At 44.9% G+C, this 27,638-nt stretch overlaps 3 protein-coding genes across 5 annotated transcripts; 1 reads left to right on the top strand and 2 right to left on the bottom strand.

Annotated features, from left to right (window-relative positions):
• The first annotated feature begins 183 nt into the window (after window positions 1-183).
• rasgrp4 (RAS guanyl releasing protein 4) lies at window positions 184-12,801 on the top strand. Of its 3 annotated transcripts, none has more exons than XM_037462719.2 (17): window positions 184-712; window positions 5,515-5,672; window positions 6,473-6,584; window positions 6,784-6,846; window positions 6,931-7,056; window positions 7,229-7,370; window positions 7,614-7,787; window positions 7,885-8,001; window positions 8,871-9,146; window positions 9,249-9,329; window positions 9,645-9,749; window positions 9,885-9,994; window positions 10,132-10,279; window positions 10,364-10,400; window positions 10,651-10,770; window positions 10,868-11,022; window positions 11,808-12,801. In XM_037462719.2, exons 1-17 carry the CDS (start codon window positions 696-698, stop codon window positions 11,916-11,918), a joined length of 2,052 nt encoding a protein of 683 aa, XP_037318616.1. In that variant the 5' UTR covers window positions 184-695; the 3' UTR covers window positions 11,919-12,801. The 3 variants fall into 3 exon arrangements, with proteins under 3 accessions (XP_037318616.1, XP_037318626.1, XP_037318634.1); XM_037462729.2 differs by lacking the exon at window positions 184-712 and adding an exon at window positions 4,640-5,267; XM_037462737.2 differs by lacking the exons at window positions 184-712; window positions 5,515-5,672; window positions 6,473-6,584 and having other exon boundaries at window positions 6,683-6,846; window positions 6,935-7,056.
• Window positions 12,802-12,852: 51 nt separating this feature from the next.
• hnrnpul1 (heterogeneous nuclear ribonucleoprotein U-like 1) lies at window positions 12,853-23,540 on the bottom strand. The gene is made up of 16 exons (XM_037462629.2): window positions 23,428-23,540; window positions 22,672-22,934; window positions 21,660-22,103; window positions 20,565-20,778; window positions 20,346-20,419; window positions 19,996-20,135; window positions 19,418-19,517; window positions 19,214-19,326; window positions 18,836-19,102; window positions 18,319-18,441; window positions 17,682-17,810; window positions 15,782-15,950; window positions 14,727-14,990; window positions 14,478-14,635; window positions 14,141-14,392; window positions 12,853-13,759 (listed from the first exon to the last, which is right to left on the bottom strand). The coding sequence occupies exons 2-16, from the start codon at window positions 22,898-22,900 to the stop codon at window positions 13,646-13,648; spliced, it is 2,790 nt and encodes a 929-aa protein (XP_037318526.2). The 5' UTR covers window positions 22,901-22,934; window positions 23,428-23,540; the 3' UTR covers window positions 12,853-13,645.
• A 1,756-nt stretch (window positions 23,541-25,296) lies between these two features.
• On the bottom strand, window positions 25,297-27,287 carry opa3 (outer mitochondrial membrane lipid metabolism regulator OPA3). The gene is made up of 2 exons (XM_037462743.2): window positions 26,860-27,287; window positions 25,297-26,115 (listed from the first exon to the last, which is right to left on the bottom strand). Exons 1-2 carry the CDS (start codon window positions 26,999-27,001, stop codon window positions 25,787-25,789), a joined length of 471 nt encoding a protein of 156 aa, XP_037318640.2. The 5' UTR covers window positions 27,002-27,287; the 3' UTR covers window positions 25,297-25,786.
• Window positions 27,288-27,638: the final 351 nt, after the last annotated feature.

Here is a 27,638-nt window from a genome sequence, read left to right as displayed (position 1 = left end):
CTCAGATGATTGCTCATCACTAACTCCCTCTAAACTCTCCTCCTCCTTCCTCTATGGGCACTGCATTTGTGTTCACTATTCTCACTCTCTCTCTCTCTCTCTCCCCTCCCCCTTGGTCACACACACACACACACACATACAAACACACAAAAACGCACACACAGAAACTGATGCGAGTTCCCCTATCTGTCAGAGCCAGTTCCTCCATTTAAGATGCCGACTTGTTTATGTTGAAGGTGCAAGTAACTGACTTTTGTTCGCTCTTGTACTCCACTTTGAAGCTTTTTTTCCTCTCAGCATGTCCGCCTGGTTGCAGGCCCAGTGAGCGTCAAGTCTGTATTCTCACTGATTTGTGGTGGACAGATACCTCCAAATAGAAGAAAGAGAGAGAGAGAGAGAGAGAGAGAGAGAGGGACCTTGACTGACACACAGCGGGTCGGTAAGCAGGTCCGTTAAGGCGCAGCGGCGTGGAGTCTAGTCGATGACCGTCAGGTGGGCAGCCCTCGGCCCCGGCAGCGCTGCGTCCTGTGCCCGCTCTCGCAGCCCCGGCCACGGGAACGCATAGAGGACACAGAGGAGCGGGAGAAAGGAGGCGGAGGAGCCGGCTCAGCCATGGAGCTGTAGGGGACACGCAGTCAGATGCCCGTTCGGATTACCAGTGGAGGAGGTGTGCCACTGAGGAGAAGAGCCCTGCAATGAACAAGACCAAGAGGTAATCATTATTTAAAAAAGCCCACTCGCAAGCAACTGAGCCAGTGCTGAAGTCTTGAGAGTGTGTCAGCGGGCTCGTGCGCAGTGGACGCGTGAACTTTGAGGCTATGGGAGGCCGTGCGGTTTTCGGTGACAAATGAGTGATATCAGTAGTGTGTTTTATGAAACTAGACAGTTGAGAAGGAGAGATACTCGGCATATGAGTAAAGGTGAGGGTCAGAGCTGATGTGTTTGACCTGTTTATCGGTGGAGACTGTCCAACGGTCGGTGTGTGTACTATACACACAGGCGTGCTCTCACACTCAACGGCTGCTCACCTTTCTGTGGAAATGTGTTCTGTTTTTTTTTTTCTGTCCTGTCCTGTTAATCTCAGTGACATGTCTGTTCAGGGACGTTTGTTTTGGGGGGGTTGTCTCTGCGCTAGATCTTAGGTACTGATGAGAAACTAATAGCCTGTGTTTTCAGTTTACTGCTGTAGTTTTTGCTGCAGCTCTTATCAGATTGCCCGGAATGAAAGGGTTGGGTGTCCAATGTTAAGGTAGTCAGATGTGCGCCGCTCGCGGCTCAGCTACCTGGGTTTAAGGTGGACTGAGGCAGCGGCCGCGCTCCTGCGCTTCCCCTTCGGTGGGGAGGTTATCTCGCAGTCGTTGTGTTTCTATAACAATTGGTAACCCGGATTTCACAACAGCGAGTTCACTTTTTCAGAAAGCCTCTCTCCACGCAGTCAGCACAACAGAAGTCGATGTGGACCAAACTGAGGATTGCCCGGCCTCATGCAAACGGTTTTCTCACAAGAATACAAATAAAAAGCTCTTTATTAAAAAACCTGTTGAATGCAAATTCAAATCTACAAATGCACCAATAGTCAGCGTGCTTCTGCCTGACTCTCCATTCCTCATTTCCATAGAGGAATTATTTTCCTCATTGTGGTGGAAAGCGCACCACAGCGTGGGGATTCTCCTCGCCGGAGGCAATACATGCTGGATGTCTGCCCATAATTTGCCTACGATTGAACTACTCTTTCTGAGATGTTGTGAGAAAGAGGACGTAAGAAACGGATGAGAACAGGTTGCACAACATCATTTCTATATCTGCGGCGGTCTTCTTCAGGCCACATATATATATATATATATGTATATGAAACAAAAACAAAAAGCATATACGCATTGTTTTGCTTTTACATTGTCTTTTTGTGCAGATGCAATCTAATGACTTTTTTGTTGCAATTGAATCTGAGTTCGTGCTACGTTTAGGTTAAGGTTGGAACCAAGGAAAGCCTGCATTGGTGCTGACAGCGACAGAAGTTGCACAGGTAGAAATTCCTATTTCTGACTGATTGGTGGCCTCAGTGACTAACAATTTATACGTCATGGATGTTTGATACCAACCACAGTGGTTGGTACAGTGGCTTTATTGATGCAACGAGAGAGAGGGAGAGAGAGGGAGAGAGAGAGAGAGAGAGAGAGAGAGAGACAAACAAGGCCTTCAAAGGGCCCTAGCTTCAATTAATCAATTAAGGAAAGAAAGACAGGAATTTGCATACCCCCTCGCCAGTGTGAGAGCCAGGGAGGGAGGGAGCAGAGGGGGCTGAATCTGTAGCCAGGAGTCTTGACACGAATGGGAAAGGGAGTGAGGGGGGGAATTTCCAAACGGGGGGTAAAAAAGGAGAAGCCGTTTCCCAAATAGTTTGAATAGAACAAGGATGAAGGACGAGGGAGAACAGTGGGGGAAGTGAGGAAAAAGGAGGCGTGGAAGGCTTTCCTAGAAGCAAGTCAGTGATCTGATGGACCCACACTCGTTCAATAGTGCTCAGAGAAGAGGCAACTCAAGGGTTCGTCCTCATTGTCATTCATTGGAGGATTTCCCCTTTCCACTGTCAAGTGTCAGAGGCGATGTGTTTCCACATTAATAAGTTGTCTAAGGGGCAAAGAATGGCCAAGCAGTGACTGGTGGGGGGCACACGTTGACTGTCTCTCAGGCGGTCCACGCTCATTACACAGAAACAGATAGAGCAGCGACCTGCTCGGCACTCAGGGGGGGGGAAATTCCCCGACAGAGTTTGTGACGTCAATAACATTTCCCCATCAGCACTTTGTGTTGGTAGTAGCGAGCACGCCGCGGCTCGCACGCGGACACATTCCCTCTGAGTCAAAGATGACAGGTCGTAAAGGGCACTGCGATAAGGGAGCTGCCGATGGGCCGTTTCAGTTCTGCACTTTTTGAAGAAAAAAAAAAAACCACACACACACTTGTGCAAAGATAAGCACAGAGATAGTCATGTGGACAGGACGGATCACAAATGAAAAGTTCTGAATTGGTTGCAGCTCCTTTATTGTAGATGATTGTAAATACTTTAATGTTTTGGACTGAAGAAACAAACACATGTATGACTTCACTTCGAGGTCCGGGGACAAACTATAGCTATGCTCACCATTTTTATTGGTCATGAATTGAAAATCTACGTCTAATATTCACTAATGTCAAAGGTCAAGTCGAGATAATCAGACTGTGAAGATGGGTTGAGTTGGTTAAATGACGTATGGTTTTCTAAAAGCTTTGAACATTTGGGGTTGATTTTTTTCACAAATATTGTTTAGTTAAAGGAGGTGAATACATTGAAGTAACAAAATGAACGTCAGTACTGCACTTTGATGAAGTCAATACAAAATAAAATGTCGTATATAGACACAAAAAAACAAAAAATGAATTACAGTTTGATCCTGTTGCCAGTACACATTTTTGAAAGCCGGCCCCTTGCTGCTCCATTGTTGCTGTAAGCAGGTACTCCCCTGAGGCCTTTTTAAAGGTCATACATGCTGACTGACAAGTTTAAAATCAAGAAATGATGTATTCAGTCATGTATTTTGGACACATTTCTTTTTGGAAATGCCGCCGTTTTGATACAGGAGGTGTGACTTTATTTCAGATTCCTGTCTCATGCAAATTGGGTTCAAGCGGGAAATGTGTTCAGAGTTTTGGAGACTTAAACTGAGGTTTCAGCTCAGTCTTTAAGTGCCATTTTAGTGTATGTTTGAATTATAGCTTTTTTGTAACTGAAAATCAAAGGATTTAAGGAGCTTAGGAAAACCACAAGCTTCAGGCGTCTTAAGCCCTTTTGAATTGCTTACTTCTTGAGTTGGGTAATTCCCTCAACTACCAGAAAAGTCAAGTGAAGACAATATCATTTCCACAGCTCCCCAAAAAACAGACACTGGTGACCCTTCAACTCGTCTTAAATCAAAGACATCACAAAGCATGCGATGAGATTCAAGTATCATGTGGCTGAGGAATAGAACGAACCCTGTCACCTTCATGTGTCATCAGACTCACCTATACTATCTGCATAATGGCTCACGTGGTACATGCTGTGATGTTTAGTGTTTTGAAGTCCGTAGCCAGCTGATGTAATGAGGCGAAGAGGACATGGAGGAGAGAGGGAGGACGAAGAGAAGATGAGAGGAAGAGGAGAGGTGGAGCTCTGTCGCTAAGCAGGTTTCCAAACCGGACGCCTTGGAGCTCAACTCCCAGGATTTAAAGAGATGGGATTGTCAATGACAAAAAAAAAACACACACACACCCATGGTAGAGGGAAGGTTGGGGGGGAGGGGGGGGGGGGGGGGCGTGTGATAACTGTGTGAAGCAGAACGTACCGGCAGCAGAGCGGCTCATTCAACACGTCCACAATTGTCCCTTCCTGGGATGTGCTGCTAATAAAGCAAACCAGGATTCTGTGAGGGTGATTTTTAGCTGTGCATTATGTGCATTATGTGCTTTATGTGCATTATGTGCATTATGTGCATTATGTGCTCTATATACATGATGTGCTTTATGTGCATGATGTGCTTTATGTGCATGATGTACATTATGTGCATTCGTCTGTTGAGAATGTGAGTGGGCTGGAGGGAGGGGGGGGGGGGGGAATTAACCACTCACACACACATACGTAAACACACAAACAAAAGAGAAGAAGATGCAGGTCTGGTCATTCAGGGAACTTGTCGCCAGTTCTCTGAAGTGTTTCCTGGTAATAGACAGCAGGCCGCAGTGTCTCAGCGTTACAAGATACAAGCTGCTTCTACAAGCACATGAGGACAGCATTGAACGCTTCACGACACACATGCACACACAACGTTTCACATCAGCTTTGGTCTGACCTGAGTTCTTTCCAAATGTGGCAGCTCCTGCTTTAAACCTTTGGCCTCACGTCTCAAACTGCAAAACCGTTGCAGACGCATACAGCATGAAAAGGGTTACCGATTATTGCAAGATGCAGACAGGCCGTGCTGAACTGAAGGGGAAGCAATAGCATCATGAAACAAAGCAGTCTCATTTGCATTTTCAAGGGAAGTTTCAAGGAGCTTGTAATTAGAGAGTCGACCCTACGGGACAGTAGCACCGCTCCCTTGGCATCCATTCGCGTGTGGTCGCCTCGCGGCTCCCCCACGCTGTAAATCACATCGCAGCCACCGATGCCATCGCTCTCTGGTGTTCTGAGGAAACACTTGAGATAACCAGCGCTCGTGTAGTGGCGGTACATGTTGTAGTGCTGACCTCAGGTTTGTGTTGGGGACCGAACACAACACACCTTTTACTCCTTTCCGCAGCAGTTGTGTGCAGCCGTTTTGCAGCCGTTTTGCCAGTGCGCGATGGCTGAGGCAGCTGCAGCGCTGCAGAACAGCTTATCAGATGTCGGGGAGCTGCGTTTGCTCGGATGTTGACCTGCACCACTTCACAACGCTCTGCTCTACTCATTTCTAGGCTACCTTTACTCTCTCTCTCTCTCTCGCTCTCTTTCCCTCTCAGGAAGCCCAATGGGGAGGGCAGGAAGCTGGTCCAGCGGAGGAGGAACACATGTCCCAGTCCTCAGGACATCACCCGGGCCCTGCAGAGCCCCAGCTCGGCCCCCAGCGTCAGCGCCGCCAGCCTGGATGAGCTCATACAGCGCTGCCTGAACTGCTTCGGTCAGTCCCAGCGCGTTTCAATGTTCCCAACGTTTGTCATGTGCCTTTTTACCCCTTTTTCACAGCCAGGTTATATAAATGAGGGGTGGGGGAGAGTGTGTGTGTGTGTGTGAGGGGGGGGGTATCCAGGGTGAGAGAGCCTGACATGGAGGGAGGGAGACAAAGGGCAGTCTCATACAATCAAGCTTTGTTTAGTTGGGCTGCCGGGGCCAACCAGCTATTCCCAAAACTAAACACATGTCTCTGCGCTCTGCTTCTCTCTCCGTCAGCCAGGTCGTCCACATCGCAAGAAAAAGCAAGAAAAACATTTAGATGCCCTAAGTGGTGTCTCGCATGTTTTATTTTCCGAGGAATACAATAAAGATTAATTTAAACAATAAATAAATAAACAAAAGAAAGTGGTAGCAGAGATACCAGCAACGTTAAGACAGTGACTTAACACTCGATTGCGCTCTATATGTCCCATTATGGCATAATGTATGATGAGAAGGTTTATTGCATAGCAAATAAATTAGACACATTTGTCTAGACTTTTCTTTTCTTGCTTATTTCGACTCCGGGTCACAGTTGGATGTATCTCGTACAGTAGGCGACAGGCAGGAAAAGCAGGTTGTCATTTCTTCACAATCCGAAAAACACCTGCAGAAATAGAAGCCACCTCAAACAGAACAGTGTCTTGAGAAGTGAACTGAAATGAACTGAACCGATCAGCTCGCCCTGAGCCGGCAGTGTTTGTTGTTGTTGTTGTTGTTGCTGCTGCTGATCGGCTTCATCCTGTGCTGCTGTGCTTTTGGTTGCAGACTCGGAAGGGAAGCTCTCCAGCCCCAAAGGGACCCGGCAGGTCCAGATGACCCTGATGATGCACAGTTGGGTCGTGCCGTCTCAGACATTTGCTCAGAAACTTCTCGCCCTATATCCTCCACTGTCACTCATGCCCCCCCCTCCCCCGGTCCACTGCTCCCAATCACATGTGCGCTCTCATTAGTCAGCTCAGGGAACAGGCATGGCTTTGTTTTGTCGGTACACAGCCCTGCTGCTGGTGTTTAGAGTAGCGCGGTGCCATATCTGCACACCTTGATTCTGTGTTTGGATCCTTGACTCTGTCCCTCACTTATAACGATTGTCCCCCGGACAAGAGGGGGCCAAAGCAGACACAGATCTGCCAGCTAATCAGGTGAGTCCAAGCCCCAAGGGCACACGAGCTGCGGGTGCTTGTCTCAATCTGCGGGCTGGTGAGCATGTTGTTTTGTGTGGAAAGGCAGTGGATCAGCCAGTTCCCGGCGGTGTTCGAGGCAGACCCCCTCCTGGAGCAGACCATGGGGGACCTGTGGGCGCTGGTCCGCTCAGACGGAGAGGAGACGCAGCTCATCGACACCTCCTGCTTGTGAGCCGTGTTTTGCATTTGCACCGCCCGTGCCCCGCGGGGATCGCACTGTGCCTCGTTGGCCACAACTCAAATGAGTTATTCCGTGAATCGAAAATAGAGCTGTTTTGTTCTAAAAGTAGAGAACAAAAATGTCTATTTCTGTCCCCTTGCTCGTCTTTTTTTCCCCTAGAGGCCCTCATGGGAACATATTCCAGGCACCCTCGCCCTCTGTGAAGAAGAGGAAGGTGTCTTTGATCTTCGACCACATGGAGCCAGATGAGATGGCCGAGCACCTCAGCTACCTGGAGTTCAAGAACTTCTGTAACGTCTCAGTGAGTTTAGAAAACAACTCACCAATCCCTTTCCCTTTGTTGCTGGAAGGTGCAGAATCCATATTTAGACCAATAATGTGTGACTATGTAAAGACACAGTTTCGCTATCAATATCCCTCGACTCAAACCCTAAATGATTTAGCAATAGTAGAAAATAACATGCCCAACCACGCCGCTTGTACACCTGAGTGAAAACAGCGCGTGATTGGTTTCCTGTCTGACCGCTGCTGTCCCGCCGCTCAGTTCCTGGACTACCGGAGCTACGTGGTGCGAGGCTCAGTGAGGGACAACCCGGCCCTGGAGCGCTCGGTCATGATGTGCAACGGAGTCTCCCAGTGGGTGCAGCTGATGATCCTCAGCAGACACACAGCCCAGCAGAGAGCCCAGGTCTTCACTAAGTTCATCCACGTGGCTCAGGTAAACGGCTGAGGGGGGGGACTGCGGGTCGGCGCTGCCAAGAACTGGACCTGTTTGGATTGAGAGGAAGTAACTTCAAGTGTTCTGTCCTCCATAGAAACTCCGAACTCTGCAAAACTTTAACACTCTAATGGCGGTGACCGGAGGCCTGTGTCACAGCTCCATCTCCCGCCTCAAAGACACCTCTAACCTGCTGCCTCCTGACATCACTAAGGTTAATCGCATATTACACTTGAACACGAGTCGGCCTGTTGACGATCGCCTTTTTTCTCTCTTGAATCCTTCTCCTTCCTGAACAGTCTTTGGGTCTGTTGCTTTTGTCCTTGTGTGTTGAATATATTTATTTGATCTTTTCACTAAGAAAGTTGTGTTTCCGTCCGTTAAGATTTATTTCTGTCTGGTTTAACGTCAACTGTGAAACAAGTGCAGCACGTGTGCAGGTTTCAGATGTCAGTAAAACACGTTATGTCAGGTACATTCAGGTACAAAAGCAAATAGCTGGAGAACAGTATTCAGTATGGGTTTCAATTCTTGTTTCCTTTTGGGTGTCACCACTTCTAACAACCCTCTTGAAGTCTCTTTGTCTTCTTATAGCTTTTGTTGTTGTGTTGCTTTTTGGTTGCTCTTGAAACATCGCTACGGATAACGACACCATTCGTCTGATGATTTTCAAATCAACTAGAAGGAATCCAAAATAAAGATTCTTTTGACTCGGACTTAAAGACGAAAGACTCATGACTTTACTTAGTCCTTGATACAATCAAAACAGTCAGTACCTTCCCCCCAAGCCTAAAGATAAAAAGCCTGGCTCAGCCGTCACAATGTTGTTTAGAGGCAATTGAAATGCGTTCTTCCTCTTTAATCACCAATATCTTTTAATACATACTCAACGAGTGTTGTTTGGACAAAGTGTTAAAAAAAAGAGAGACTTTTGCAGAAAATGTTGAACAGGCTATTAGAATTCCATGTAACATTAAACCAAATGTTGGCCCATGTACTGACTAAAAAAAGCAAAGAAAGCTGCAGAGACAAATGGCCGCTGTCTCATGCATGGTTTCTCTCTGCACGTCCACCCTCCTTCAGGCCCTGAGTGAGATGACAGAGCTGCTCTCCTCGCGCAGCAACTACATCAACTACCGGCGGGTTTACAACGTGTGCAGCGGCTTCAAGGTGCCCATCCTGGGCGTCCACCTCAAGGACCTGATCTCGCTGAACGAGGCGCTGCCGGACTACATCAACGAGGACAAGATCAACCTGAGCAAGCTGGAGCACCTGTACAGCAACATCAGCGACCTGGTGGCCATCCACAGCTGCAAGCCGCCCTTCGAGGCCAACAAAGACCTTCTGCATCTGCTCACGGTACCGCGCGCACGCCAGGAGAGCTTTTTTTTTCCAACGAGATCCCATGAAAGAGATTGACGCCGAGGAACGTCTTCAAGCCGTGTTCCTTTGATGTTTCAGCTCTCTCTAGATTTATACTACACCGAGGATGAGATCTACGAACTTTCGTACACCAAGGAGCCCAAGAACACCAAGATCCAGGTCAGTGGAGCCAAATTCTGCTCCTCTCTGAAGTTGTGCTTTATCTAAACGCCACCAGGCTCGCACTCGTTTCAATCTCCGCTCTTAAGAGGTTGAGCGCTTGTGGCCTCCTCGTGTGTGGGTGTAACGTCTTTCTTCAAAACAAAAGCACAGACTCTGTGCTGTATCAGAAATTGGCCACATCAAAGCCCTTGTGCGTTAGAGAAGCGTGTTATGTGGTGGGCGCGCTCCTCCCCACCCACCCCCCCCTTGTTTGTCTTGTTTCTCACAAGTACGGCCCTTTCGTGTCTCATCAACGTGTCTTTCGCTCCACAGCCCGTAGCTCCGGTTAAAGCGCCCGTAGTGGCGGAGTGGGGTTCAGGGGTCACGCCCAGGCTGGACCCCGACACCATCTCTAAACACGTCAAGCAGATGGTGGATGTGAGTATGTGACACTGCAGCAGCCTCCCGCCTTCTTTCACTTCCGTATTACTTGGTAGGCCTAAAGCAGAACTGAACCAACCGCTCCCCGACAAGCGGCAGGCGGGTATCTGACTGCTCTGTCGCCCCCTGCAGTCCGTAATGAAGAACTACGAACAGAGCCAGGACGGTTACATTCCACTGGAGGACTTTGAGAAAATCGCATCCAACTTCCCCTTCTCCTTCTGCACTCACGAAACTGACAGGTGAGAAGGCCGCGACACACACAGAGGCCCCGACCGCCGTGACGACACAAGGTGTTGGATGGTTTGCCGAAAGAAAAAAGAAAAAGAAAAAATGGTATTGCACTTAAGAAAAACAAACAAACATGTTCTGCGCACAGGGAGGGACAAATCAGCCGTGAAGAAATCACCTCTTACTTCATGAGGGGAATGTCTATATGCGCCAAGCTGGGCTTCAACTTCAACGCACACAACTTCCATGAAACCACGTACAAACGGCCCACGTTCTGCGAGACGTGTGGAGGCTTTGTGAGTGTCCGCTGTGTCCATTCCTTTTCTATCAATGGCCAACCAAGCTGAAATGTCACATGTACCATGTCTGTCCTCTTGTAGCTGTGGGGAGTCATCAAACAGGGCTACCACTGTAAAGGTAAGACCACGTGTCATGTCATCCTGCAGAGCAAGATTCAGTTCACCCATATTATAGACCACTCATTTTGGTCCAGCGATGTCTGTCGCGCGGGTTTCTGCTGCCACATGTGGAAGGAGTTTGTGTTGTGGTGCTCCGAGCAAATCCACAGACTCTTTGTGATGCAGGTGAACTGATCCGTTTACGTGGCAGCGCTTCCTTTCAAGTCTCAACTGCTTGTGTTGTGTTGTGTTTTTCCTCTGTCCCTCAGACTGTGGGATAAACTGTCACAAGCACTGCAGAGATCTGGTGGGAATGGAGTGCTTGAAGAAACACAAGAACACGGCGGGGTCCTGCCCGTGCACCCCGGGCCCCAACTCGAGAATCAAGGGTAAACAGCTGGAGTCTTTCCTTTTCCTCCATCACACCGCAGAGTGAAGCGGGCCTGTGTAACATGACCCCGAGCCTTTGCTTGTCTTATTGTTCAGGTTCAGAGGAGGAGACCTTCGTATTCGAGACCGAAAACAACCAGGACGTGTCGGACCGCTCCACTCAGACGGACCCTGGAGTGTGGACGCCGGAGAAGAAGGACAAGAAGGGAAACCACCACAACTCGCCAGTGCACGCATCAGTGGACAGAAAGGTGAGACGGAGGGCGAGTCCCTTCAAGACTCCATGTCGGGTGAGTCCGAGGTGGGGAAGCTACGCAGCAGGGATTGTGTGTCAGGTGCTGCTACAGCTTAGAGTGTAAACCACTTCAAGGACTCACATTGTTGTTGTTGTTGTTTTCCTGCAGATGTTGAGCATATTGTAAAACCTGCAGTTTAAGTGTGACTGTTTTCTTCTGCTGGCTTCAAGCCTCTACGTGTGGAATCTTTCCAGGAGAACAGAATCTTTAAATTGATCTTGACAGCATGAGTTCAGAGAGACAGAAACAGACAGCAGACAGACAGGAAATATTCCTTATTACAATGAGGAATAAACGTATGTGCCCTGGTTGGATTAAGGCCAGGAATAACGGAGAACTATGAATGTTAGGAGCAAGAATTATTTGTTTATCTATACGAACCACTTCATTCTCAGGATGAAAAAGGTCAAGTGCCCGGCCCGTATAAGCTTCTGGGCTAAAGTAAATCTCTCGTGTTTACAATAAATTCAGGTTTTTACATACAAAAGGGGGGGGTATGGAATTTTATATTTTGCTGAGCAAAGAATTACACTTGACGGATTCAAAAGCAGCATCTCTCAGGGTACCACAGAGCTCACTCTCAACTAGGTTTCAAAGAACTCTTTCCTCTGCAGATGAAACAAAGTCCCAACCGCCAGCGTCACGAGAGACTTTTCAAACGAGCATTCTCACAGACAAGCACAGCAAACCCTTCTTTGTGAGTTCCTGAAGAACCTTCCTGCTCTTTTCTCTGTTTCCAGGTCAACACACTGACCCAGAGAAGCCGAGGCTGCTCCGTGCCCGTCTCCTTCCTGCAGGAGAAGATGGAGGAGCTGCACCTGCACAAAGACAAGCGGCGAGAGCCGGACTGAGCGCTGCGACCGCCCACATTTCGGCCCGTCATGGACAAAGAGCCCCACAAGCCACCACGTTTCCGACAAAACTGGTGTTGAACTGATGAGATTTAGTGGCCGTTGGCACCGCAACACGCGTGTACAGTCTCCCTCGTGTATCAAGTATGATTATGACGTGTTATTTTATTTTTTGTCTGTGAGTTTTCGGCTCCAAGCAACTGTCCTGCTGTAATTTATGAACACCTCACTTCAGAACAGGTGCCTTTGTTCTCTGGTGCTACGACTCATCGACTCATCCTCAGTCCATTAGGTCATCTACGGCCACAGAAATGGGATCCTGGTTCTTTTACACACGACACACGCAGGGTGGGAAATAAACACTAACCATTGAGATGGTCACTGTGGCAGCTAATTGACAACTCTGCTCATGAATTTGAACAATTTTAGAGTTTCTATTTGTTTGGTGATTTGTCAACCGGTAGGTACTCACCCACTCTGCTGGGTATGAAGTATCTATTCCTTTGTCTCCGGTTACAACAGGCCAGGCAATTTAGTAAAGCACTGAAATCATTTATTACTGGCAATAATGGTTGTATCATGTGATTAAGTAACATGACATTTCCATCTGGTTCTGAAAATGTGGCATCACTTCAACAAATGTCTAAATTCAATATTAATGAGCAAATATTGAGACTTTGGTCTCGTCACGCAGGACCATGCAAAGTTTAATCCAGGATTACTAGGAACATGTTCATTTCCTGCCCTGTCATCATTTTAGCTTCTTGAAACGGTTCTTTTCAAGGTACAACAGGCCTGCACTGGAATTATACTTTGTTTTATCTTTTGTCCACAATGTAAATTGTGTTGAAGATACACCAGCAATGATAAACCATTCAGTATGTGTTGTGTCTGGGTTTATTGAAGAAAAAAAAAAAAAAACAAGACCACCTCATCAGGCGTATACAATTGCATTTATTGTATAAAGACAAGACAGCTCGGGTAACGGGTCATTATCAGGTTTTCATTTTCAGGTAGAAAAAAAAATGGAGTTTGTCAACTGGATTTAACTACTTAGTGAACAGCAATCACAAAGGGGTAAAAAAAAAAAAACTGCACATACAAACTACTTGAGTGGCAAAATATTGGATCAAAGACTGAATTAAACACTTAAATACTACAGTAGCCACACCTATAAAAAATGTTCCATAATGTTTGAAGTCTATTAGGAGTAAATAAAATGTGCTCACTCGGAAACGGAAAAATAAAGAGCGAAGACATAGAAAAGGGCTGTGAGGGTAAAAAGCATGCGTTTTGTTCTTTGTTAAGCTTCTCAAAACTGCAGATTCATTTAGGCCTTCCTGTATTTCGCACGGCCCGTCACGCTTTCACACCATCGCATCCTAGAAATATACAACAACCTCTTTAACTCTGTAGGAAATGTGGATTTTGCAGCTCAACAGACGCCCACATTAAATGCATGATAGATAACATTCATTAGATGTTTTGATACCTATCATCTACCATCTCACCGTCACGGTGTAAAGTAAGAGTTCATTCAGATAAAACCGAAACAAAAGGAACTACAGCAAACTGTTGTCAGTTTGTGTGTACATTGATTGTTGGGAATGAAGGCTACGGTGTTGAAACAGACAGACGGTTATGGTCAGGGGCTTATTGACACTGTACAAAAATCCTTTTGCTGCAGAGGTCAGTTTAGGACACAGGTAGAGAGATGCAGACCGAAGCTACTGGGAACCAGATGAGCCTTGGCTGCCCTGTCCAGGGTAGCCGCCGTACTGGCTGTAATACTGGTTCCACTGGTTCTGGTTCTGGTAGTACTGCTGCCACTGCTGAGCATACTGGAGGGAGAAACAAAAGCCGTGAGAGAGTGTCTACACGTTTTACCCCAGTTCTGATCATAAAAGGAGAAATACAAACATTACCAAGGATTTAGAATTCAAACAAAACAGCATTTCACATCAATCAGATGATTTAACGCACATGCATATTAACAGGAAATTCCCATTTTTAGAAACGCTGGGTTTTCTAGAAAAAGGGCATAGAGGAATAATGTAAGCATTTAAAAATAGTGACTGTAAAAACGGTATTCAAACAATTGGGGTGTAGCCTCAGAGCCTAGCACAGATCCAGAGGCCCGCTCACAGCTCCCCGGCCCCTTTAAGTTGATCTGAAGTGTGAAACGTGTGTGTGAGGCGGTGGGTACGGCGGCCATTGCCTACCTGCTGATATTGCTGGTTGTAGCTCTGCTGTTGTGGCTGCTGCTGTGGCGGCTGCTGCTGCTGCGGTTGTTGTTGCGGCTGCTGCTGCGGCTGCTGCTGCTGCGGTTGTTGCTGGTGGTGGTTGTACGTCTGTGCAGTGGTCGGTGTCTGGCTGTAGCTTTGGCTGTATCCGGGGTACTGACTGTAGCTGCCGTAGTAACTCTGGTTGTAGCTGCTCGGGTTGTAGCCTTGACCGTAGCTCTGGCTGTAGCCCTGGAGGTGAAGCAAAGAGATCACGTTAATGTACTACTACATGCGGTCTAGAGTTTTCTTTCATGAAAAGGTTGAGCTGGCTAACCTGGCTGTATGCTCCCTTGTTGTAAGAGGCCGGGCGATTGTAGCTTCCTCCTGACGGCTGGCTGCGGTTATAGCTGCCGCGTGAGTCAGAGCCTCCGTCACGGTAGCTGCTGCTGCCGCCCCAGCGGTTCTGGTTGTAGCTGCCACGATTGTAGCCCGCTGTAGAGACAGAAATGGTGTGTTACAGTAGAGATACATAACTTGACCGTCTCTTATCATTACGTTCAAATCGAAGCTACGGTGCGCTCACCTCCTCTGTACCCACCGCCTCCATCACCGCTGCGGTTCTGGTAGCCGCCGCGGGATCCTTCGCGGTTGTCATAGCGCTGGAAGCTACCGCCGCCGCGGCCACGGAACCCGCCCTGCCGGTTGTCATAGCGTTTGTCCGGGGGCGGGCCGGCCTTGCGGCCCTCCTCATTGTACTGCTTCAGCAGAGTTTCGGCCTCGTCTTGCTGCAGCTCAGCGAACGTCACCCCCTCCAGGAAGTCACAAGTCTCAGGGAGAGTAAAGTTGGCTTAGGGAGTGACAGAGGTGACCACAGGAGGAGGATAGAGACAGCCCATCCAGCGAGAGACGGATGGAGAGGCAGACAGAGAGAGAGACAGAGAGAGAGGGGAAGGGGGTTGTAGTGAGGACCAGAGGACCCACACCACCAGAAGACAAAAGAAAAAAATAATTACAACCATACAGGGGCAATGGAAATCAGAAAAACTATGTTCAGATAGATGAAAGCTGATGGCAGGGTAAAAAGGGAACAAACGCCACCTCCAGGGGAACATGGAGGAAACATTTGTTGAAGCAGACAAAGGAGAGAGAGTTCAGTGAGGTGGGGAGAGGGACAAAAAAAAAAGGACAACTGGAAGGTTGGTGAGAAGAGGAAACTGCACTGCAAACCAAGGACAGCTGATGTAATGCTGTTACAAGTTAACTTCCGACAACTTCAGCATGTAACTGCTTGTAAGTTTGCTATTTGGAAAGAGTCCTTTCAGGGAAGCACATTGTGTAATATTAGCTCTACTATTAGATTGACCTCGCCGAGGGCCCATGTCTCAGTTTGCAGTGCATTGGAATTAAGCTGGATGGCGAGTGGCGATAGAGGGCAGAAATAAGGAGGAATCAAATTCATGTGGACTGTTTAAAAAAATGTAAAAAAAAGTCCAGTTCTGATATCTGACCAAAGAATAGGATGGGGAAAGGGAAGGGGGGGGGGGGGGGGGCATCTTCCAAGATTGATTTTAGAGACAACACATAGAAAAGTCAAAAGTAGATCTGGTGTTTTGTTTGTTGTTTCCACAGCGTTCCTACCTTTCATTTCTAAAACAGCATGATCGGGCACATCCTTCCCCTGCTCATTGGTTTGCTTTAATGTTCGTTCTTTTAAATCCTCGTCCGTGGGACAAATTACAATAGCCTTGCGTTGAAAACCTTCAAAAGGACGCATTTTTCGTCTCCTTGCTGATCCATATACATTTGTCTAGCAATGGTGACAAGAAAGAAGTAGAAGCTTGTTTGTTATTGTTTACTTGTTAGGGCTTTCCACTGGAAGGAAGCTGGAACCCTGCAATAATGAAGTGAGAGAGGTTTGTCTTGGATGTCAAGTCTACGCTTTTACTCAACTTCTAATGGCCTCTCGTCACTCCACAGACTTACCTCACCGTCGGCTCACTCGGGTCCCGTGGCTGCTGATGAAGGTTAGTTATGGACACAAACAGGGACCCCGCAAATATCTACCCAGAATTTACTGAACATTCCCGTAGTTATTCAACAGACATTCATGATTCAGATCATTCATAACAATAGATGGTGTAAGTATCGCGCCGATTCTGTATGGTGTTCCTGCAGTGACGGAGTCAAGCTTGGGAACGGATTCTAGTGTGAGCGAATGCTGCTGTAGGGTCTAGGAACCATTTTAGTAGTCATGATAATCAGTTACGCCAAGGACTGCAGGATTTGAATGGTGATACAAGGGAAAACTTGCTGTATTAAAGCGTCCATTAATTCAATATTAATTCAGGATTAGGACCAGCATGTAAGAAGAAAAAAAAAAACATTGAAATGCAAATTTAGGCTGCCATTATTAGCAAGAGAGCATCTGTGCACGCAGAGGGTGAAACCGCTTGCTTCAACGCATCTACACAATTCTTCATTTAGAACATTGCGGTTGATTAGCAACCCGTAGGCTCACAGGTGAGATTCTAAATTCAAACTCCCACCCATCTTTAGAACGGATAAGAGTAAAGTTAGTTAACTCTCTTGTTGCTCAAAGAGAGGACTCCACTGTCAGCAGCACTTCAAAGTTTCAGACCCAAAACTCCAAGAACCCCACGTTTACTTAACAGCGACCAGCAGATAATCCCTCCCACATTGTGCACAAAACGGTTAAGCAGCAGTCACGACTGCTGTTTACACTGAGACAACATGGTGATAAGGATGTGCAAATAGCTCCATCTTACCGCACTTCTTCCATGAACAAATCTATTCCCACACACTAAACAACGCCTTCCTTAACCAACAGCAGCTAGCTATCCTGACGGGGTCCCCACACTTACCTGGACTTACCTGATCTTCATACGGACTCTAGTCCTGAACAAGACAACAGATAGATATAACCTACCTGCACATACTCACGGTTTCCTCAGAAAAGAAAGTCCGCCATCCGACCCACCTACCTTTTTACACATTTGCTCAACAAGGATCTAAAAATCTAAAAACTGTTAGTCCTTACTTACCGTCGGGCTCAATTAAGTTTAAAAACACACTTAAAAGTTCCAAGCATCTCACTTAAAAATAGCTTTAAAAAAAGCTATCAACTCTGTCTTATTGAAATTAGCAACGGAAGGTGTTTTTCTTACTCACCAGTCAGAGCTTACTTGTTTCTCAACATCTTTACATAGTCATGGTTTACTTGTACATTGTTGAAATTCACAGGACAAAACAATACTGTATTATGACAAGAAATAGCAAGTGCAAATATACTGAGGGATGAAAACATGAAATACTCTGTCACTTATGAGAGCCATTAATCATTCACTTTTACAAAACATGACAAGCAAGATACAAGAGGGTGATCAATGCATCTTCTACTCTATAATACACAGAGCCCCCCTGAAAGATAAATAAATAGTCCATTAGAGAGAGTGATCATCAGGGCACATTGACTGACTGTGGCGAGTATGAGGGCCCAGTGTGGGTGGGAGGGCAGTACCTGATCTAGGATGTAGTTGCGTCTCTTGCGGGCCGCAATCTCGATCAGCCGGTTCAGACACTGGGTGGCCTGCTGGATCAGAACATCCCAGCGGCCAGAGTAGTTTTTCTGGCGCCGCAATCCCATGACCTGCAGAAAGAATAGTCGTGGAAGACAACGGCGGGTTGCAAAGTGTGAAAAACGAGGAGGGGGTGGAGAGGGGGGGGGGGGGGGGGGGGGGGGTGTTTACGCCACAACACACCAAGAAATTGAACATCTTTCTACTGTTCATATTATATTGCCTTTAAAAAAGCATTAATACCATAGTTTATGGAATGTATTTGGTTTAGCATTTTGGGGGGAATTAAGATTGGAAAGAATTGTCTTGAATAAAGCTTGGCTTTGAAAAAAAGGTAATAGTCAAATTAGCCAGCATATAGAGGACTGAGATGGAAGCTTTATGGAAAAAAGTTCCTTTATGGAGACTTCTGAATCTGACGGTCAGGTGAACTGAGCTCAGCTGAAAGACAATATTTTATACCAGCACTGTCCTGAGAGTGAGTAAGTTCAAATTGAAACATTGTGAATGATACAACCAAATCCGTGAAACGTTCCTTCAATGCAATCAGCAATAGCCTAACAGGACGGTTTAGTTCACCTTCATCTTGTCCATGATGGCGTTTGTGCCCAGGATGTTGTACTTCTTCTCAGGGTTAGTCTCTGCATACTTTATGGCCCAAGTGGTCTTTCCGCAGGCTGGCAGACCAACCATCATCAAGATCTGAAACAAGTTAACAAATGAAAACAGTTCATCACCTTAAAAAATGGTTCCTTTTGATATAAACAAAATTCTGATCTGAAATAACATCAGCACAAAGATGCAAATATCAAACAAAAAAGTCCAGTGAGTGACAGCACTGTACCTCATTATTTTCGCTTGATTCTGTTGATTACATGACTTGTATTTGCATGTCATGCTGATGGGACTTCTGTCCCATGTTTGTTATTTTTATATCAACTTTGTTGTTGCGCTTCTGCTGCTTTACTTATTGCGCAAAGAAATAAAAGATCCGAGGCTGCAGATAAACTGTAACCAAATCAACCATAACAACGATTTGTTGGGGCTAAAACTAAAACGCAACCCATATTGTTCAATAACTTCATCGCTGTCCTACCTCGCAATCAGATTTCACGGCCGGTCCCTTTGTGCCTCTGATCTTGTCCTCCATGCCAAGATCGTGGATGAAGGTGTATCCCTCTGGTGGGGCGAAGTACGGCTGCGCCCTCTGCCCAAAGTTGAACTCAACGGCGCAGTTCTTGACCAGGACGTGAGGAAACAGAGCTCGGCCTGCCAGCTCCTCCTTGGTGGTGCGGAAAGCCACGCCCAGTGACACTCCATTCTTGGTGAAGCCCAGCTCCACCTCATCACCACTGTCAAAGTCCTACAACAGGACGGCATTTTACAAAATTGTTTATTGTAACTAGGGTGAGCATTTTTTTCTCAAAATGTGATATTATTAAGATAAAATAGTTGAATAACTGATAATACGTACAATGTAACAGCCGATGACGTCGTTTTCACCAAACTTCTCTCCAAAGTCTGCAAACTTACAATCAGCGGATTTCTTTCCTGTTCCTCCGTATCCAAAGGAAAAGGCTTCCTCGCCTGAAAAAATGCAATTAGCATTTCATTTTTAAAAAGCAGCTCTCATGTTTCTTTGATGTTAAACATCATCTTGATGGTTTTCTACTCTCACCCAGCTGAGTGCTGCAGTGGTTGAGAGACCATCCAATTCGGACAACGTGGGGGTCGGGCTCACTACCGGGCAGATGCTTTACTGGAATCTCCTCGTTGATCTGAAGAGCGAGGGGACAAATAGGGTCAAAAACAAGCTGAGAGAAGACTGCCAGAGAAGATGCAGTTGTACATAGTAGTGCAGTACAACAGCAACAAGGCATCACGCTGGAAGTTATCAAACAATAATGGCGAGGAAAATCTAAATTCAGTAAAATATGATGAAATGAGTTGTCGGATTATAAAATATTTCAGATTGGATGTTTTAACAGCCAAGTAAAACGTTTATACGTTGTGTTTAAATGTAAAAAGATACTCTGTCAATAAGTGGGTGATAATAAATGTTTATGGTTTTTTGGTATCTGGGCTATGTTTATATCCTATGACAGTATAGTTACAAATAGAAGAAGACCCTCTTCAATACCTCGCCCACACAACAGTATAAAGACCCGGACTAAGAGAGAAGAGGTGCTACAGAAAGAGTTTGTTGAATAATAATGTCTCATGCATCAGAGATACAAGACCCGTTTAAGCCATTACCTTCATCTCATAAAACACACGGCCCTTTGTGACGCCATGTGTGGCTCTGGCTCCAGCCCACAGGTAGGCAAAGCCTTCGATGGTCAGTGGGTAACCACTGTAGCGATCTCGTGACACTTTGAAGTGCAGATCACAGTTGTCTGAAAGAAAAGAGGGTTTTTTCATTATGCGATTATATTCCAAAAATGATATCAATACAATCCAAGTTGGCAACTGTTTGTAAGCTCATTCATTTAAAATGTACTTATCTTGTTATGACAAAATTGGTAAACAAAGCGCCAACTATCACTACTGACACTATCAAGCTGCGACTTTACATGGACAGAGATGGAGTTTCTCCTCTTACTTACAGGTATCGATTGTAACCAGAGTGTCATCTATGTTTTCTTCCTCATCTTCAGCCGGGGGCTGTGGTGTGCGGGATCTGTAGCACATGAGTGTAAAGTTAACAGAGCATTCATACAAATCAGACCAGTCATTGACATGACATTTCCCTAATTGTACAGTGCTGTTACATCAGTGCTGGAGTGTACCAAACGGAAAATAAAACACCATTAGTATTAGCGTACCTCTTCTCCTCGCGGTGCTCATAGTAGTTGTAGCTCCTGCTCTCCTCATATGGTCTCTTGCGGCTGTGGTGTCCACTTCTATCGGCTTCCACTTTGATTTCCTCGGCCTGACGTTCGCCATCTTGGCTACCCTGATTCTCTGTCCCATGACTATCCTGCTGTGTGTCCTCATCGGCTCCAGGGTCGTCTTCCATTTTGACCTCCACTTTAACTTCTAAAAATAAGGTACAATGACAGTGAGCTGCTGCTATATACTAATCATCTATAAAAAGTTTGATTTGAGACTAGATATCAATTTTGGAAATTGCAATATGGCCTGAGTGTTTTTTGGTTTTTAAAGGCTATCCTACAGAAAGGGGATTTGTGAACCTACCAGCATGTTCTAGCGTTTGCCTTTACGTTTTGAAATGTCACTTTACCAAGGATCATTTCTCCAAAAACCCTTTTGTAAAAGTACCAAATGTCAACCATACAATTATTATCATGTTCCTTTTCTGCCTTTAACTTTGGCAGGCCAAGACATGAACTCCACTGCCAACTATGGATGAATGAAGACCTCCCAGACAGCACCAATAATATATTATAAACCCACACGACCATTAATCACTGTGCTACTACAATCCTGTAAATGCATCATGACCTAATAAATTGGAATACCTTTGAGTTATTATACAAATTGCATATCAAGTTGCTAACAGCCTTGTTTGCTTTCTTGCTGACACATCCAAACAAACATGCTGAATGGAAAAAAAATGTTGATATTTATAGGAAGCTGGCAGGAACAGAGAAAAGTAAATATCAATAAAAAAAACACAGCTGAAAATACTAACTACTGAGTCATCGTTCAACTGATGTGCATCACTATTAAATATTAGAAAAACCCTGCTGTGTCTGCATTGTTCATTTTACTCAACTTTATCTCCTCACTACTATGGTGAACAATCATGAAATAATCATAATAATAATTAAGGCGATATTGTAGAAAGTTATTGGAAGTTTAAATTACTTTAGAACATTGCACAACACAAAAACCTTTGCAATAAAAAAAAGTAAAGGCTCATATACTTTATAGGGGAAAAAACAGTTGGAAATCACCTAGTTTGTTCTCCTCTTTCTCCGCTGGCTCCACAGGCTCCAACACAGACTTGGTCTCGTCCTCTGACACGTTTGATTTGTGTGTGTTGAAATCTACTGAGACACCAGGCATGCTGTGACCCGAGTCTGAAGGGGGAGGACGACTCTCATACGGCTCGCCATCTGCCTCCTCGTCCTCATAGTAACCACCTGAATCTCGACCTTCATCATCTTCTTGTGGGGCAACAATTCCACCACCACCAACACCACCGTCTTCAACATCAGCATTATCGCCTTCGCCGCCATCGCCTTCATCGTCATCACCTTCACCGCCTTCAGCTTCACCGCCTTCAGCTTCACCACCATCCCCTTCATCGCCTTCAACGTCATTGCCTTCAACGTCATCGCCTTCAACTTCAGCGCTATCATTGTCTCCCACACCAAAGTCCTCAGCTACTTCGGCATCTAAAAAGTGGAGATTCAAAACTTTTAGGCTGGTAAGAAAAGTAAAAAAAACGTACTCAACACAACTTAGAACTTGCATAATTGTTTTCCATCCAAAGTTTAATTCTCAAGTTCACTTTTAGCACTTTAATACGCAGAAGGGGAAATTCTACACAATCAGTAGGCAGTTATTTTTTGTCAAAGACGGGACCAGACCCGAAGGATTGTACGCAATGAGTTCATTAAGTTTAATCAAACACAATTCCATAAATTCAAAAACCGTTTGGCCAAAGATTTGTTTGAATGCAAAATGCACGCAACTTCAAATCTGGTATTAAACACAGACCCCATTGTTGATGTTTTTAGGCTTAATTTTCAAACAAAATTTAGATGCAAAAGAGTGAACAATCATTCTTAAGTTCAAATGAAAACAACTGGCCCAAGACTGCCCTCACACTTTCTCAGCTGTCCACATCATACCTCCAGCAGATCACTCTATATAAATGTCTCACTGTTATATTACTTAGTTATACTATCACTGCCCAAGAACAAAATGGATCAATAAAAACACAAAGTGATTGGGGCTTACGCTGCTCTTGTTCATCCTCTCCATCACCATCATCTGCATTTTCTTGGAGGTCCTCTGGGAATCCATCTTCCTGCTCCACCTGGTCTAAGGCATCACCCTGCGCGTCAGCCTCCTGAGCGGCTATCAGCCTCTCCACCAGGTCCGGCTTCCGGCCTTTGGTGTCCAGGCCGCGGCGCTGGAGCTCCTCTTTCAGTTCGTTGACTTTCAGTTTCTTCACGTCAACACTCATTGTGCCTCAGATGTTTGTCGACTTAACGCTTTCGCTGGAAAAAGGGGAAATACAAACAATGGTAAAGTAGCGTTACAACATTGTGTTGAACTTTCAAATTGATAGCGGGTGGCGCCAGAGTTTCTCAGTCAACCAGGCTAGCGTTACATTAGCAGGTTAGCAGTGCTAGTTTGTGACTTTAGTGCATCTTTGCCGATTTCACAAATATCTATCAAACAAGTAACATTTGTTAACAGCTTTCCGCAAATGTATCGTTTTTCTAAACCTGGGAATTTCATTCGAATATTTGTTTACGCTGCAGGTTCTCGTTGCGTGGCTAACGTTAGTAACTAGCTTAGCCCAGCGCTAGCTAACGCACCGACAACCGATGCAAAACAAGTCACATTGTGTTCCCTGGAACTTTGAAAATGCAAAGATGCAAACGTTTCTATAACTTGCACCGAATTCATGTAGTCAATACATAGTTTGATTGATTTGAAATATGTTCATGATGCAGAATAGGGAAAAAATATAATATTGCGGCCTACCTTGTCTCACGCGAGTTGCGCGGGTCAGTCGTGTTAAAAGATTGAAAGTCTCGCGGCTGCCCTCTGTGGGTCGGAAACCGGACCCACACCTGCCACCGGAAGTTAACAAGACCCGCTCATTTCTCGGGTGTATTTTACTACTATTTAAAAACCCAGGTGCAAATGTTGTACGTCGGGGAAAAATGAGCGAGTTTGTAATGACAATTTGATAGTTTGTAATATATTTGAAGGGCTCCACTTGAGTGAATCAATCATATTAGCGGAGTTTGCGAGGATGTTGTTTTGCACTTGGAACACTCCGAAATGAGAAGTGACGTAGCATTCACATCTGGGAAATGTCGTGCCAACGACCGACCCGCTTACTTATGACTACAAACATATCTTATCAGAATAAGTAGGAGATTAATGCAACAATAATAAAAACGTATTAATTATTAATAAACACAACTGAACTAAGCCATTCTACACAACACTTATATTTGGTACTTTAGGTAGACCCATCTTTTTATAATAATACTTTTGTACTTCAGTAACCTTCTTTAATGCACACCTTTTACTTTAATAATTTCTTTACACTCTGTGTCAGTGGTTGAAAAAGTTATCGTAGGTTTTATTTATGCAAAAGTAGAAAGGAAATATTGTGTAACTGCACTACAACTATGACAGCTTTGGTTAATTTACAATTTCATTATGTATGTTTCAAGTGCTATTCATTTACAAAAGAAAGTCATGGAATACAAATTAATTTAATTCTTGTACAGAATATCTAGTGGCAAACAGGGGACCGCAAGGCAAGGCAAGGATAGACAACGAACCTACAAAGAAACAAGGGACACACGTGTTTTTAATGCACTGGCAAGGCACAGGTGATTGGACACAGGAGGAAACAATTAGGGATTCTGCAGACAATCATAGCGGATAAGACAACAAGGCGGATGATAGCGGATGAAGAACCCAGATACAACGACAGGCAGGAAACTACAAAATAAAACAGGTGACAACCCCACACCGTGTCATTTCCTTTCCTTATTAGAGAATTCCAACAGCTCTTATCATGGCACTTACACTACTTCACTCAGTTAGGAAATGTCTTAAGCAAATTTGACAATTTGAATCCAGCCCATGTGAGTAACCGTTTGCATATGTAAAAAGTGGAATGAAAAAGAGTTCCCGTAATTTGGGTCTTAAAAAACTCTGTTGACAGTTGGTTGACAAAGAAGTAAAATATAATTCACTACGTGCCAATAAAGTTGAAAAAATAGAACAAAACAAAATAATTAAAAAATATTATGAATTAGGAGTGAAACCTCACAAAATTCTGTAATGGCAACTGAGAAAAGAAGAAAGCTCAACAACCATTAATGCAATCTAAACAGAAATGAATTCAAACAAATTTATATTTATCTACATCAGAGTCGCCAGAGCGTCTGGCTAAGATTAATGCATTTTTGTCTACTACTGATTTGACAAAACTTAGGAAGACCAAAAGAATCTAGTTTTTCTCTTCACAAAAAAGGCCTTAGGCTCACTACTATCAAATAAATCCCCAGGAAAGCAGGGCTTCCCCCTCCCCTGGTGATACTTACTCACACCCTTTATTGATTGGATGAAAACATCTTCACCATAAACCCGGAGCCACAAAGGGAAAGGCTTTCACAACATTCCCCGAGTAGATCAGGGCTGTTTTTCTTTTCCCGGGACTGTTTGTCTCCTTGATAATTGAAACACTTGCTGAAGCAATTAGACAGGACACAGACTTAAAAGTCAGTCAAATCTGGCTGCTGCAAGTCATTCTAATATATTTATGTAAGTAGTAGTCATTTTCTTTTACCTGTAGTTTGCCAAGTGCTGAAAAAGAAACTATTAAAAGACAGCTTACCATTTTATTTTCAAACCATCCTTTTTACATTTGTCATTGCATATAATGCGCATGAACCATAAAATACATTTACAATGTAATTATGACATGAGTATAGTTTTCCAGGAAACTCTAAGGACAGACACATATGATCTAATGTGACCTGTTTGTTTGATATGTTTGGCCCCCAATCAAGCTCACAAAGCTGTTGTAAAATATATTAACTTCAATATGCCATTTGATTTGATGGTAAATCATTATATGAACATGCAAGATAAACCTTAGAAATACACTATGAATATCATAGCAATCCCCCTTCCAAATCGTCGCTCAAAATATGAGCCAACAACAACATCCAAAATCCAAGCGCACTCATTTGTTGTACAAATCACCTGTTTCAGGTAACTTAATGAGCTGTGTGTGAAGTGGGGTCTGCACATATGGCAGTACTATTGTGTGCACGCTTTTTCTTTCTTACACACACACACACAGCTTATTTCATCACTTTTTGGTGGGAGCAGGCAAAGACAGTAGTAGCCGATTTATTTCTCTCAACTGAGCATCTAGAGTCTCTGTGGTAAGTGCTAGTTCTCCTATTTGAGTCTGTAGGCTTATGATGGTCTCGGTCTGCTCCTCTTCTTTGCGGCGAGAGTTAGTGGCCTGCCTGCTGTACTCCAGCACCATACATCCACCACCAATAATAAAGATGATTGCCTCTCCCAGCAACTCGGCACCCAGCTCCGCAGCAGCTTCCTCATTCAGGGGCTTGATGGTGGAGCCCCGAAAGCCCATGATCCGCATCTTTGTTCTCATCTCAATCCAGTGGTATACTGTGGACAGAGCATGCACAGTTCCAGTTAGACTTTCAATTTGATCTTTAAGTGTTGCTCATGTTTGCGTTTTTTTGTTGCTGATTTCAACATAATATTATGTGGTATACAATAGCCAATTATATTACAGTTTAAAGGTGAAAAGGTATTAACATTTGTATATTATAATATACAGTACAATACAGTGAAAAAACGGCAATAGAATATATCAAATACATGACGTTATATGGGTGTAAAATACTGCGTGCTCAAATAAAACGTTGTCTTAATGTGTTATTGTGTCCATTTCTTAGTGTAGTTTCTCTGTTTCATTCGATTTGAATAGTTCAAAATGTTTTGTAAATGGTGACTACATAAGTAGTTACGCTTCTGTCAGCGTTTGATCCACATGTTTTCTAATAATCACATAAATCCTTTGGGCGATGCTTTAAGTAAACTCTAAACGGTCAAATGTGATTAAACAGGGAGGTCAAACCTTTTTTAAATAGGTTTTCAAAAGGGATTCAGACTGCTGTCCTGTACCGACTACAGCTAAATGATACATACTACCTCAATGACACACAAAACCTGCCCTTTTCCAGCTTGTCTGACTGCCATTGGTCTACTAGGTGAACCCGTGAAAATGATTGGGTAAGTGACACCGACGAACACATTCTCATTGGTTGTAGCTGCTCCTCGCTTATCCCTCGGGTTTTTGACACCGCAATCTAGCGGTCATAGCTAGCCGTTAACTCGGTTACTCACTCTGTGCGGGCGGAAGACAGACGTACGTCTTAAAAAACTCGCTTCTACGGGCTCCTGCCTTTATTCGGTTCGCCACAGGTTTGCTCATCTGCCTCACTCCGAGGTAGAGGAGCTTGGCGATCGGGAAGGCACCGACAACCATCTTGGCGGAAATGTGCGGCGGATAACGTCCCGGTGACGCGATCACGTTATACTTGTGACCCACTAGACCACGTGTTCACGTGTGACGTCGGCAATGGAGAGACAGCGATTTCCTCCCTGTGGCAGTGGCAAGTAATGGCAGGTCCGTGGCAATCGCCAGAAATCAGTGGCAAGTCCTATGGGCGTCACAACGGCGAGCTGAGTTTGTGGAGCCAAGTTTTCCCCGGACGGCCGTTGTTGAGACACGTGAGTCACAATAGGTGTGTGGGTTTGTCCCAAAGTGGGCACTATGGCGGGTTGGGCGGGGATGGTCAACTTTGCACCTACTGCCCCGACGACCCCCACCACGGAACCCGACTGATACCCCCCCAACCCCTCGAAGATCCCATTTTGACACAACCAGCATAAATAAGATATGAATGACCAATTGATAATTTCCTTTAATGCCGGTATTAATGTAGAAATATTTAAAAAGAGACATCTGACAACCAATACAAGATCAAACCAAAAAAAAACCCAAACTAAGTAAGTTTTAAAAATATGCGCCCGATATAAATATATAAACAATAATAATTGTTTATAATTTAACCTTTATGACTAGCCTACTTGGGTGTCGATGTACAAAAGCAGGGGTTAAA

This window comes from Pungitius pungitius, chromosome 3, assembly GCF_949316345.1.
Source record: "Pungitius pungitius chromosome 3, fPunPun2.1, whole genome shotgun sequence".
Taxonomy (NCBI): Eukaryota; Metazoa; Chordata; class Actinopteri; order Perciformes; family Gasterosteidae; genus Pungitius; species Pungitius pungitius.
Note: the sequence above shows the minus strand (reverse complement) of the source record. Positions and strands in the feature narration are given on the sequence as shown.

What these genes read in the sequence shown, in the direction of transcription:
- opa3 (XM_037462743.2), bottom strand. Translation starts at nt 27,001, where the DNA reads ATGGTTGTCGGTGCCTTCCCGATCGCCAAGCTCCTCTACCTCGGAGTG. An exon ending in CTGTCTTCCGCCCGCACAGA is followed by an intron (nt 26,116 to 26,859) that starts GTGAGTAACCGA and finishes CTCTGTCCACAG; the next exon opens with TATACCACTGGATTGAGATG.
- rasgrp4 (XM_037462719.2), top strand. An exon ending in CCAAGAACACCAAGATCCAG is followed by an intron (nt 9,330 to 9,644) that starts GTCAGTGGAGCC and finishes TTCGCTCCACAG; the next exon opens with CCCGTAGCTCCGGTTAAAGC. An exon ending in ACAGGGCTACCACTGTAAAG is followed by an intron (nt 10,401 to 10,650) that starts GTAAGACCACGT and finishes TCTGTCCCTCAG; the next exon opens with ACTGTGGGATAAACTGTCAC.
- hnrnpul1 (XM_037462629.2), bottom strand. Translation starts at nt 22,900, where the DNA reads ATGAGTGTTGACGTGAAGAAACTGAAAGTCAACGAACTGAAAGAGGAG. An exon ending in TGCTGTTTTAGAAATGAAAG is followed by an intron (nt 14,991 to 15,781) that starts GTAGGAACGCTG and finishes TCACTCCCTAAG; the next exon opens with CCAACTTTACTCTCCCTGAG. An exon ending in ACAAGGGAGCATACAGCCAG is followed by an intron (nt 14,393 to 14,477) that starts GTTAGCCAGCTC and finishes CTTCACCTCCAG; the next exon opens with GGCTACAGCCAGAGCTACGG.